Genomic DNA, 13,945 nt, shown 5'->3' on the forward strand with positions numbered 1-13,945 from the left:
AAGAGACATAGTAAAAAAAACAAGATAGAAAATAAGTATTATAAATAAGCAAATGAGCAACAAAAAAACTGTAAAAAACAGTAAAGAATCCACAGTAACTGAAATATTATATATACAGACAGAAACTATTATAACTATTGTATTGCACAGTGTATTTGTTTTGCAGAGGTTTCTAGTGCCATGTGATCTACTGGGAGCAGAGCTGGTTGTGCAACCTGACAGCAGCAGGACATCTGATGTAATTACATTTTAATGAGCATCTCTTACAAAAACTTACTGTGTGAATAATTCAAACATTTTGATAAACACAGATATTACATTCAAAAAATATAAATATCCATCTCCTACAACAGAACACATTTCCGCCCCTACATAGTAATTACAATATACCAGTGCGGTATTATAACCGTGATTACGGTAACGCCGTAGAAGCCCCGCCTCCGCTGTGTAATCCTCCATGGACGTGCAGACGCTCCTCTCTCCACTCTCCATCATCATCTGCAGGAAAATGCGAGCGGGGAGCGGGGACAAAATGTCAACTCGGGCTGCTCTCCCCCGGCCGCAGTCATGAGCGGGGTCCCGTCTGCCTCTCCCAAGCGCAACAAGTTGCTCTCACCATGCGGATCCACTGCAAAGTAGTTGTGATCGCCGTGTGTTTCGGAGTTTTCCTACTTTTGTACTTTTTGGGGGGCAACGCCGCGGACGATCCGCTGCTCAAAGAAGTTGTGGAGCAGCAGCAGCAGCAGCAGCAGGAGGAGGAGGAGGATGGCAACTCTTCCAGGTCGCCCCCCGAGCCCGGACGCGATGTCGCCGCGAAGTTTACGAAGAAATCGTCCGCCGGGGGAGTCGGCGTGCGTGCGGAAGAGCCTCTCGGGGGACGGAAAGAGGGGAGAGCGATCAACAGACGGGCCAGCGCGAATGCAAAGAGGTGAGGGGCGAGTTAGTGTCTTTCCTCCTCCTCTCAGTCGATCCACAGCCTCGATGAGCCCCTCAAAGCCTAGTTCCATTTGTGCAAACGCAAAAAAGCATCGTTAACTACTTTGCGTGGCTGAATCTGGTCTTTCCTGTCGTTGGGAAGTTAAAAAGAGTGCGTGTGTCAGCGTTTAATCGACCTCCTCCCTCCATCAAACAGCCCCACATTGTGCTACACGGACGCTGGCTTTTTTTTTTTTTTTTTTACAATAGCCTGATCTGTCAAGGGACACTTGCATATGGGCATATATCTGCGGCTTGGCTGAATTTAACGTGCATTATGATTTATTTTTTTTTTTTTTTTTTTTTTTTTTTTTTTTAGGGGCTGCTCAAATGTCTAGGCTGAAATGTGAGCACAGACCATGACTAATGTGATTGGGTGGAAATATTGGCAGTATTTGCAGAGAGGACAACAGCTCAACAGAATGAGTAATAACAAGCTGACCTCTAACTCTTGATCATTTGACCCTTTTTATTGAGGCCTTTTAATGTAGTCCTCTGGTGCTTTGAAGGGGGGGAAAGGTCACCTTGAAAGACATAAACTGACATTAATAGGGAATGCAAACGAGCACAGAATGAATTGGGTGGCGTGTTAACATAATTTCACTGGTGAGATGTTACTGGGAATGACGGAAAACGGACACACATCCTGTTGACCGTTGTCTCGTCAAAGTCTGCCAAAAACAATCTAATGTGGGAGTGAAAAGCTTGTCAGGTGTGAAAAAGAGAATCTGCACACTGGCAGATGATCTGATTGAGTCACCATCTCTTTGCAGACTTAAATAAAAGGCAGATTTTGTCAGTTGCTATTTCTGTTCAAGGATGGGAGCTTTTTTTGTTGTCTTCATTTTTTATTATGTCTTCCAGCTTTCTAATTCCAGCCTCGCACATCCCTTGCGTTTCTTCCCCCCGCTGGGCCGAATGCCAGCAATGCCATAATAGCCACAACGCTGTTGTGGAGTCAGTAATATGTTTTCTACTCCAAAGCCAGACTGGAGGTTTGGGGACGCTGTTTGCTAGATAAAAGCCATCAAGGCGTCACATTGAGAAAGGACCTTTTTGCGTCCTCCCAGAAACCACGCTCCTCCATGTGTGCTCAGCACTGATAAGGGAAATGGGGTGGAAGGGGTCGCCGGTGGCCGAAAAGAAAGAAGAAGGAGAAGAAAAAAACACTCTACCAGGTTTGGAGAGCGCTCCAGACTGACGGCTGCGATTAGGGGAAAGACACTGAGCATCTGGCCAAAGCCTCCAAAGAAAACTTTCTCCCATTTAATTGCATGAGCTAATCAGATGGTTGGGAGTAGAAAAGCAAGAGGGATCCAAACAATAGGGTGTAGTTTTCTGGCAAAACACATGCAAGCCTTGGCAGAAAATAGTGAAAACCAATGCTCTGTTAAAGTGGATCATAGGGATAATAAGTGTACACTTATTAGGGCTGAATGATTGATCTATTGTGACCTCTATAATTCCCACTGACCTTTGCATAAAACAGATCATATAGGTGTGTATCTTTGCCTCAGACACTCTTATTCGTCCGTGAATCTGGGGGGAGGACAGATTTCCTGCGCGGCATGCTTTATAGACAAACATCCCCGTTGTTCCCAATCATATCATTTCCTCTTGACACATCACACTACTTCCTGTGGCCTAAAATAGAGATCCCCCCTCCCCTCCAGACAGATAAAAAAACATACACCGTAGGCTGTGGCGGGTAAAACAAACGCAGATCATACGGATTTGAGCCAAACATCTTTAGTTGATTAATCAAATAGTGAAATGACAGAAAGTTAGTCTACAAGAAAACACCAAACACTTGCTGGTTGCAGATTCACAAATGTGCGTTTTTACTGCTTTTTCTGTTTTAAATGGTTTCAATTGAATATCTTTGGGTTTTGGGACTGATTGTCGGACAAACAATCAATTTGAAGGCTCGATTGATCGATTGATCAAAAATGTCTATAACTGATAATAAAAGCGTGTCGGATGCAGCCCTAGACATCAAAACCTGTGATGTATAATCGTCACAACAGTTCCTTTACCTGTAAGTTGCACATTCCTTCACTCTCATCAATTCATCACCTTCAGTATCATTTTTCAAATGCAGAATAATACAGATGTATCCCCTCTAGCTGCTTTGTTACCTTGAATTAAGTCCTGCATCTGCAGGATTAGATGGGGCAGATACTTTGTGTCGAAACAAATCCCCTTGCCCTGTTGCTTCAAATACAGTTCAGCAGTGCTCCTCGCAGTAAAGAAGTCACTCTCTCTCCGTGGCATTATGCATAGCTATAAAAATGTCATCTTGCATGACTGAACACTCTCTCTGCTGGGAGTGTTTTGAAATCTCCACGCTTGCCTGTGCAGCCCCTGACGCGGTTGGAGGGGGTGCTTGTGTGAGCCTCATCAGGGGCAGTTAAATCTGCCTGTTAGACTAGCTAACTCACTTTTTAATTTACTGGTGAATGACATATAGAGGCTGTGGAGGGAGAAAGTAGAGCGATAGAAAAGACGTGCCTGGGGAAAAAATGGTTTCTAAGGAGCAGGATTTGAGAGTCAGAGCTCAAAAAGTGACAAATCATGCCTTATGTTTTTCTTGAAGATAGCCTTTTCTTAACAGTTACTGATCCAGGAAATGTTGAAACAATGAATTGATTAATTGATTAGCTGAATGTATTGATCTGCGAAGCCAATCCTGATGCATCGGCGCTAACATCCCCCGCAGTAACGCACATCGGTGTGCAGGTCCTCTTAATGACCAGCTCTAGTTTGCCATGCCAAAGACACTCTCTATACGAGCTGTACATCCATTGTGGCATTGAACATTTCTAGCAAGGTTGAGCTTACAGTTTGACTCACTACCCAAGCTTTTCAAGTGGAACTCGCTTTTGAGAATACATGTTTGGCTAAGATGCAGATCCAATTGAAGTCTTTAGTATTTTAGTATTTAGTATTCAGTACAGGCGGCAACCTCCTGGTCTAAAAAGTGAAGCCAATGACGAAGTGTCTTGAACTTGCATTCTTTCTTATGGTCATTAGGGGGTGACTCCTCTGGATGCAAAAAGAAGTCTGATTGTATAGAATTCTATGAGAAAATGACCCTACCTCCGACTTTTTTACCTCAGTAAACATTGTAAACGTGAGTTTATGGTCTTAATTGCTAGTTTCAAGTCTTCTTCAATACAGCATGATGTTCATTTGGAAATGATTGTCCCATTTAGAGTAAAATAGACTATAAATGAGGGTATGCTTTAGGGCGTGGCAAACCTTGTTATTGACAGGTCGCTACCACAGCAATGTCCGATCTGGGAGTTCTGTGTCGTCTTGCAACTTTAATCCTTTTCACTGTTTCTTTTCAGTGTATGAAAGTTTATGTTGTCTTTGCCAGGTTGTACATAACTCCACCCTCTTGTGTTAATTCTCGTTGCAAAACAACAAACTGGCAACAGCCAAAATATCGAACAAAACTGTAGTCTACAAACCAATGGGTGAAGTCATGGTGACTTCGTCCACTTATTCTGTACAGTCTTGGATTCAATACCTGATGATCAACACGTGGTCTCTTAGATGATTTACGTTTTTTTGGTACATATTTCAGTGATCCCTTATAAAGCCTGTATACACAATGTCATCAAGTTAAATGAGCACATCTTGGCTGAATAAAGAGTTGGAGTTGGAGGGATATTTGTTTTTTTGGCGGTTCAGCTGGACATCCTGATGTTTGTAAATCATCCCAAAAGGCTACAGGAATGAAAACAGATAATCTGCTTCACATGTAAATTAGAAACAGCGGGCCAGAGCTTCATCCACAACTGTTTTTGACTTATCACCACATCTTTGCTGACGTTTCTGAATTCCCTCTGCTTTGCCACGTCTTGGCATCGTGTTGAATCGGTCTGAAGAATCCTCTCTAGGTTTCATTGACATGTGGCATTACATTTAGAAAAAACAGCACTCTGGTCCATCCCCCTATAGAGGGAGGGAATGATGGGAACATGTTCAGTTCAATGGTCTTGAAGCCCACTGGTTTAAACCAAAGTAAACATGCTGGATACAAGCCCACCAAATGACCCAATATGCTGATTAATTAAATGCCATCAAGGTGTTTTTGGGGTACTTTGTACTCTGGTTCTTCACTCTGTACATGTACATTTTTCTTTGACATCATCTTCAAAGGTGCTGCTTTTTTTACCCCCTCCCCTCACATGATTTAAAAGGGTTGGCTGTGGTGCTTTGTAGGCAGGCAGAGGGTTCCTCATGTGCTCACTCTACAGCCAGTAATGAATTCAATCCTTTTGTACCTCCTCTCTGCTTTTTTTTTTTTTTTTTTTTTTTGACTGCTTCCAGATGTGGGGAACGGTGCCATGACACAAAACATCATGTGTGCAGCCCAATGCTTAGTGCAACAAAAGGAATTTGTGTTTATCTTTTGTCTGTGCAATTTTCCACAGAAATCATTCCAAGGGCATTTATTTTGCACGACTAAGTGCGACGTAATTACACCCCACGGTGTAGGAGGTATGGATTGCAATTTCCGCGGGAGAATAGGAATGTGTGTTCAACAACCTTGACAGAGTATCGGCCCTTTTGAAGCGCGGCGGACAGATTTCTCAGCACCTTCTCGTTCATCCTAATCTGCGGTCCATCATTGTCCCTCAGCCATGCAGAAAACGAAGTGTCACGCTCGGAGGCCGCCCTGCAAACCCCACCTGTCAAATTTCACTCTTCACCCTTCCCAATCGTTTTTATGGCTGCTTCCTCCAGGCTCAGAGGAGATGCATGCCTTTTAGAATATGCAGTCTTTGCTGGTAAAAAACATTTACCTTCCACTGTTCTCCCAAAATAACACTGCATGCTGAAAATAAAAGCTTCTCTGTTTTTTTTTGTTTTTTTTTTATGTGCCAGTCTTCTCTCCCTACGGCTATGACAACATTTATGTTGAACATGCTGTTGTTACAACCAGCCCCATGGAGCGTGTGTACGTGGAGGACAAGTATACGATGTCGGCCTCTGCTTAAGGCTCCCCCCATTGTTCAAATGTTTCCGTATCGTGGTGGGAGATACTCTGCACTGCTGAGTGTATTTTAACACAACAGCACTACTAGCTCTGCAGAGAGAGCACTTTTTTACATCAGATAAAGGACCTCCTTGCCTTTGAGCACGGAAAAACAAAGTCCCGTGGGAATTTAGCGGAGCTACAAAAGAAAAGGAGTGGTTGTGTGTGTGTGTGTGTGTGTGTGTGTGTGTGTGTGTGTGTGTGTGTGTGTGTGTGTGTGTGTGTGTGTGTGTGTGTGTGTGTGTGTGTGTGTGTGTGTGTGTGTGTGTGTGTGTGTGTGTGTGTGTGTGTGTGTGTGTGAACAATGAATGAAGGCACTGATGTCTTTGAGAAAAATCCCTGATATTTCACCTTGTCTGTCTGACAGGAGGATGAAAGTAATGATCTGCTATTTCCTTGAATGCGTTGCTTGTTATACCTGTCTTGATTCTCATAAAGTCCAAAAATGAATTTCTGTGCTTCCGGCGTGTCCATGAAGTGGCGTGCCATTACTGTTCAACAGTAACATGTTGACAGGTGATGAGAGCTTCCATGTGCCGCTTTGCTCTGAGACAGGATGGATTAGGTCTAAAGTGGAAGTGTTTTCAACAGATACATTTTCTGGATGTCTATGGAAAGATCTTAACCTGAATTCATTCTGCTGCAAAATTCGGGCCAGATTCTGCACATAAAACACACTTTACGGCACAGTCTTTGTACAAAGACCAAAAACATTCTTACTCTTACAAATGAAAAGTTAAATTATTAGGCAGCAAAACACATCCTTACTTCAATAGACTCAGGGGTTTTGCCTCTACAGCCTTACTTTGTCTAGTATGACCAGTAGCTTATGTTTGCTAGCGTTAGCAAACATTAGTAAACGTAATTCAACCGTTTCGCTGGATTTTTTCTACTTGTGCTACTGTTACATTATGTTTGAGCATTTATCATTATCTTGTAAACTTTACTTGCTTTACTGTTTCGCAAAATTTCCAGTGTCTCATTTTACTTCAAGGCTAAACAATTTAATTGTTTTTAAAAGAATGCAAATTGCACAAGCCTCTTTGTTAGTGACTGTATAACTAACATAATTGTTTGCTAGCACGCTCGTTGTTGAGTGTAAAATGACCAATGGCTGGCAGACAGTAGTTATCTTCCAGTCAAACTTTTAAGCTAATATCATTGTTTTGAGCTTATAACTGTAACATCTCTGCTCTTTCTGTGAAAACTGTGGTCCTGTCAGTTTGCTAACGTAAGCATTAGCTCAAGTCGATACATGTCGAGTTTTTTTGTTTGTATAACCATTGCTTTTAAAATTGTTCTCACAATATTCGTCTGAAAAAGATTATAGTTATAAAACTCAAGTAGGTCAGCCCTACTTCTATCCTTTTATTATATCACACAGAGTCTATATTTACATGATGAGCAACTGTGATTTTTTTCAAATGCCTAAAACTAAAATTGTCAGTTATGTTGTCATTGAAATATGTCAGGCTGAATTACTAAGACGTGTGTAAGCAATGCACAACATTTTCTCTTTGACGGATTATGCAACCAGAAAAAATGTCTGAATGTTATCTTTAATACAAGCATGATAGCGCTGCAGTGAAGCGGATAAAGGCTATGTTTTGTGTTGATTATCAACCATCAAAACGTCCATATTGGTCAAATCCACTATGGAGGTGTTGAAATACAGTTTCTATTTCTGTTCTTTTACTTGGTTCAGTACGTCTCTTGTTGAGTACAAATTGCTCTTCACAAGCACTGCAGCACGAAGGCCAATTTACAGTGCAGGCGACGAGTGAAGGAAACAAGGTTTGTGTAATCAGTGATCCAAACCCCCGCCACTTTCCCAACACATGGCCTTGGCCCATTTAGATCAAAAAACATTGTTGTAGGCTACATCATTTGTTCACTGAATGGGGTCCATTTGTATCCCCCTGTCCTTATTGTTGCATTGAAAAAATACTCTAATGGAAATGTGTTCAGTTTAAACAATCTATTGCACATTTTCTGTTCCCCTTCCTTGTACTAGACTCCTGGCACTTTTTCATCCCAGCTTTTGCATGTCTGTTCCAGCAAACGGCGGAGTATCGTGGCCCGACCTGTGACCAAGCGCAAACGGGCGGAGGAGGTCATGCACCTGGCTGTGGTTGCCTGTGGGAATCGTCTGGACGAGACCCTCACCATGGTCAAATCAGCCCTCCTGTTCAGCCTCAAGAGGATCACGTTTCACATTTTTGCAGAGGACCCTTTGGCTCCGCAGTTTGAAGAAAGGGTAAGAACCCTCCAGTGGCCCCAGATGCCCAAATATATACAGTGCAGGGTTTTTCTACAAAAAGATCAAAAGGGTAGCCGCCGTGACTTTTGCTTTAAGCGCCACTCCTTTTGGTTTCTTTTACACTTCTTTAGTGAGTCCTCTGACTTCCCATATAATCCAGCGCATGTTAACCCCCCCTCCCCCATTGTAATAGATGATATCAAGATCAGAGCAGTTTTAACTCTGACTCCCCCTAGTACAGACATATAACCCTTTTATCTCAAGGCTGGGGTGTAATATATCTCCAAGACACCCTGCTTTTTTTTTCTCCAGCACCATGCATCACTTCAAAGTCACCTTAACAGAGGTGCCTGGCGGGATTTTGATTAGCTCCACTGATATGGCAACTAACAGTCTATTAACATCACGTCTATTAATGGACCTTAAACAGCGCCTGAGGCACCTTGAACAGATTTTGAATCCGAACCCTAAACCTGTGAGCTTGCCGTCATGTGGAGCGGGAAATCATTGCCAGTGTGTTTAAAAAAAAAAAAAAAAAAAAAATCCCCTGGTGGGAGACAGGGAGTTATGCTAGATAATAGGGCACATATGCTGGGTATGCACAGCGAGGATCTTATGTACAGCCACAGTGTAAAAAGACATGGTGACCGTGTGTTGAGGGAGATAGGTTTGTCCATAATCACCTTTGATTTCTTATCCTCTTCGGCACAAACGCTGCAGATGGCCTCGCAGCGCTCCATCACGTTTCAGGGCCAAACTGATGATTATGGAGGGAACTCGGCACCTAACAGGTTGAATAACGCAAGCTTCGACGACACACTGTGGAGTTTAAGAGAATTTCTTTCTTGTTTAGGTTGTAGCTTTTTATCAAACAACAGCTGGCTGTTGCTTGCGTTTTGTGCAGAAACACAGCAGTTTGAAACATGGCTTCATCGCGTCAAATGGACACTCTTTTATGAGACATTTAATGTCAATAACTCTGTGAAAAGAGAGTGATAAGCTTTCAGAGTAGTTTTGATAATGGCTGTTTCTCACACCCACTTTTCCTTAATCCAACCTTTTAAGAAGTTAGTAACACAATTCCTCTGTATAAAATGTGTCGCCGTTTTTCCCCCAGCTGAACCAGTGGCCCCGCTCCGTGTCCGCCAAGTTCCAGCACAGGATCTACCCCATCACCTTCTCCGTGGGGAACGCCGACGAGTGGAAGAAGCTCTTCAAGCCCTGTGCTGCTCAGAGACTTTTCCTCCCCGTAAGCCAGCAGCACTTATCTCCTCTCATATCCTCACCGTGCATAATGTCCTAAACCGATGTTAAGAACAAATGTCATCAATTTGTTTCATTTCCCCCACCCTTTCATTTCATTCCAGCACATGGTTATAGATAATTCATTACTGTGATTATTGACGATTTCACACTTTTTCTGCAAGATTTACCTAACAAGCGATCTCCAGAGGCTGAATCCAGTAATTTCACCGAGTGACGGCCATTGATTTTCTTTTTCTGCTGGTGTTCATTGAAATAACTTAATAAGCTTACTGACTGTGTAATGAACACATTGCAGGTAAGGCAGATCCATAGGTGCTTTCTCTGGCTCTAATGCCGCGTTCACACCAAAAGCGAAGCAAATTTTTGCAACGCGTCTTCGTGTCAGTTAACTCGCAGGTCCATTTGTGTTTATTCGCTTCATTCGCGCTAGACTCGCTGCAGAGGGGAAGGGGCTTATCTCCAACGAAAACTCTTTCAACTCAGCTATTTATTTCCGCCATCAACCATGGAAGAAATAACTACTATTTCTGCTTTATACTTGTTGTGGCAGTCCCAGATATCCAGGGAAACTCAACGCCGTCTTGTCTGGTTCATAACATTAATCCGTATTCACTGAATCCAGCAAGCCACACGTCGGCTCGTTTACTACAGCTGTATGGACCGAAAATAAACAATTTTACTGTGATTTTATTGCAATAAATGTACAAAAAGGGATGCCGAAATAACAACACAATGATGGTTGTTTGTAAAAAGTCAGAATTCATGTTTTGTTAGTTCTCTCTGCAAGACGACAAGGAAATCACTTTTAATATGCTTGTTTTGTGAACGGAGCTCGGATCGATGACAGAGTGACAGGAGGAGAATCTCAACGCTGATTGGCTTTCGCAACACTACGTCATGCAAATTTTTCGCCGGAGTTGAAATACTTCAACTTGCGCGAATCGAGTGAATGAAGCGAATAAGGCGAATTTCGCGATTTCGCCTCATTCGCGCCGCCAGGCTCGAGTTCGCATCTACTCGCGTATATTCGCGTCTGTGCATTGACTTTACATGTAAACTAAACGCGTGACTTCCGTTACATTGTGACCTCATGATATTACGGAAGTGAAGGAGAGAATTCAATCGAGCTGTTTCAGGCAGATCAGGAGCAGTGATTCTGAGGGGGAAGGTAACTCCTTTTAGGCGTGGACTTCAGGTTTTACACTCTAGGGACCTTTTACATGTACAAAAATATATATAACACACTAAAGAAGAGGGAAAAAGTGGAAAAGCATAATATGGCCACTTTAAGGTTTTCTAGCCATTGTCATTGGTTCTTCTTTTGAATCCACTGTTCTCCATCAATTATTGGGATGATGCCTGTAAACTAAAGCTACAATATGTCCCTCAGAAATGTAGAGTAGAATAAATATAAAGTTGCATTAAAGGGAAATATTCAAGTAAATTGAAAGAACATTGAAATTATATTAAAGTAAATGTACTTGGTTACAATCTTCCACTGATCTTAAAAGTTTACTGCGGGCATGTAGTAGGTCAAGCTGTGAGTAAGACCCTTTGCTGGACCGCAAGGCAAACTGCAAATGGCCTGCAGCAATTACACAGAGTACATTTTTTTGAACACGTCAGAGTTTTATTTTTTTTCTTTGCCACTTATTTCAACTATGGAATTAAAAAGAAAAAATAAATGATTGTGCTGCATTCAGCAGTTCATTCACCACCAGATTTTCCACCTCCCCATGTTCTGAGTAAGTAGAGAATCAGGCAGTGGGCTGGTTTGTAGGCACGGGGGAGCAGAGGGGGAGGACCAGCAGCTGACCTGTCCCGAGGGACACACTTGGATCTGGAGGTCTGGACTGGTGCCAGCCACGTTCTTTCTCTCTCCTTTCTATCCTACTGTTTGTGGGCCTTTTATAAATTGCAATTCCTTGCATAAAAACGTGAAAGAAAATCAATACCACTTCATTGAGGTTAATTACAATTTTGTTAATTTGGAAATGGAAATTTGGAAACGCACACATGTAAAATGAGGCTGTTTGAGCAGCGGGTTACTGCTCTGTTTGGGCTTGTCGGTATCGATTGCTGCTTTGTCACACACACCAGTACCCGCTCCTCGCTGCTGTCGGCAACATAATTCCAGCAGAACCAGAGCAGTCCTTGGTCGGAACACACTGCAGCATTGTGACTTGGTTAAGCTCTACCCAATGGCTTTTAAGTGCTCCTGTCTTTACCCTACACCTCATCATCCCAGTTAGCTTCGTTGTAACTGTGAACCTCTGTCTGTTGCATATTCTAAATGGTCTATTGTGACTAGTGCACTCTGTGACATTATGTAATACTTATGAGTACATAATGTGCTCTCTCCTTATACTATATACTAGGAAGTCACTTCCCACTGCATCCCAACTGTTATGTATGATGATATGTGAATTATTCGACAAATCACATCAAACCAGTATTATTAACTCTAAATTCTCAAATCTGAGGTTGTCAGCCCTTTCTGAACTGGGGGAAATGATTAGTGTGGAACCATATGCAGAGCTGTGGATGTACACACATCAAATGAGGCTGTTGAAACAGCTCTGTTTGGTAATGTTGAGAAACCAACACGAGAGTAGGAAGAGTACGAGTAAGAGTACGCTATGTTTTTAAAGTCATCCAACCAAAAGGCCTGCCCAGTGTTGCCAACTCTTTTCCAATAAAGGTAGCCAGCAGCACTTGGTCCAAAAGTCCATAAATCTACCAAGAAAGTCATCAAGTCGGCAGTGTTATGAAAATACTGAAGCTTCAGGGTTTGTTTGATGTTGAATCCCACTTTATATCTCAGACATTGCGTTGATCTGATCTGAACTGAACCCCTTGATGCTTTCTGCATATTTTATAGTTATGTTTTATTAATATGTGAGTTGCTGTCTGGGAGAGCAAGCTGTTTGTGCCAAAGAGGAGGTGCACCTAACAGTGTACTATGTCACCGTGGGAAAACAATGAATTTTTCATTTCATAGTATTTCTTTAGATGAACGATCATGGTCATGAATATACAGTGGGTACGGAAAGTATTCAGACCCCTTTAAATTTTTCACCCTTTGTTTCATTGCAGCCATTTGCTAAAATCGAAAAAGTTCATTTTTTTTTCTCATTAATGTACACTCAGCAACCCATCTTGACAGAAAAAAACAGAAATGTAGAACTTTTTGCAAATTTATAAAAAAAACAAATAAGTATTCAGACCCTTTGCTCAGTATTGAGTAGAAGCACCCTTTTGAGCTAGTACAGCCATGAGTCTTCTTGGGAATGATGCAACAAGTTTCTCACACCTGGATTTGGGGATCCTCTGCCATTCTTCCTTGCAGATCCTCTCCAGTTCTGTCAGGTTGGATGGTGAACGTTGGTGGACAGCCATTTTCAGGTCTCTCCAGAGATGCTCAATTGGGTTTAGGTCAGGGCTCTGGCTCTTGTTCTTCTGGTTCTTCCAGGATATCTCTGTACTTGGCCGCATTCATCTTTCCTTCAATTGCAACCAGTCGTCCTGTCCCTGCAGCTGAAAAACACCCCCATAGCATGATGCTGCCACCACCATGTTTCACTGTTGGGATTGTATTGGGCAGGTGATGAGCAGTGCCTGGTTTTCTCCACACATGCCGCTTAGAATTAACGCCAAAAAGTTCAATCTTGGTCTCATCAGACCAGAGAATCTTATTTCTCATAGTTTGGGAGTCCTCCATGTGTTTTTTGGCAAACTCTATGCAGGCTTTCATATGTCTTGCACTGAGGAGAGGCTTCCGTCGGGCCACTCTGCCATAAAGCCCCGACTGGTGGAGGGCTGCAGTGATAGTTGACTTTGTGGAACTTTCTCCCATCTCCCTACTGCATCTCTGGAGCTCAGCCACAGTGATCTTTGGGTTCTTCTTTACCTCTCTCACCAAGGCTCTTCTCCCACAATTGCTCAGTTTGGCTGGACGGCCAGGTCTAGGAAGAGTTCTGGTCATCCCATACTTCTTCCATTTAAGGATTATGGAGGCCACTGTGCTTTTAGGAACCTTGAGTGCTGCAGAAATTCTTTTGTAACCTTGGCCAGATCTGTGCCTTGCCACAATTCTGTCTCTGAGCTCCTTGGGCAGTTCCTTCGACCTCATGATTCTCATTTGTTCTGACATGCACTGTGAGCTGTAAGGTCTTATATAGACAGGTGTGTGCCTTTCCTAATCAAGTCCAATCAGTTTAATTAAACACAGCTGGACTCCAATGAAGGAGTAGAACCATCTCAAGGAGGATCAGAAGAAATGGACAGCATGTGAGTTAAATATGAGTGTCACAGCAAAGGGTCTGAATACTTATGACCATGTGATATTTCAGTTTTTCTTTTTTAATAAATTTGCAAAAAGTTCTACATTTCTG

At 42.5% G+C, this 13,945-nt stretch overlaps 1 protein-coding gene across 1 annotated transcript in view; it reads left to right on the plus strand.

Annotated features, from left to right (window-relative positions):
• The first annotated feature begins 460 nt into the window (after nt 1-460).
• The window catches only part of gxylt2 (glucoside xylosyltransferase 2), an 18,284-nt gene continuing 4,799 nt past the window's right edge, over nt 461-13,945 (plus strand). Inside the window, exons 1-3 of the mRNA XM_054616962.1 lie at nt 461-928; nt 8,084-8,282; nt 9,403-9,534. Coding sequence (XP_054472937.1) covers nt 618-928; nt 8,084-8,282; nt 9,403-9,534 — 642 coding nt within the window. The 5' untranslated portion in view covers nt 461-617. The remainder of the gene's footprint in view (nt 929-8,083; nt 8,283-9,402; nt 9,535-13,945) is intronic.

The sequence above is a fragment of the Anoplopoma fimbria genome, chromosome 17 (genome assembly GCF_027596085.1).
Source record: "Anoplopoma fimbria isolate UVic2021 breed Golden Eagle Sablefish chromosome 17, Afim_UVic_2022, whole genome shotgun sequence".
Lineage (NCBI taxonomy): Eukaryota > Metazoa > Chordata > Actinopteri > Perciformes > Anoplopomatidae > Anoplopoma > Anoplopoma fimbria.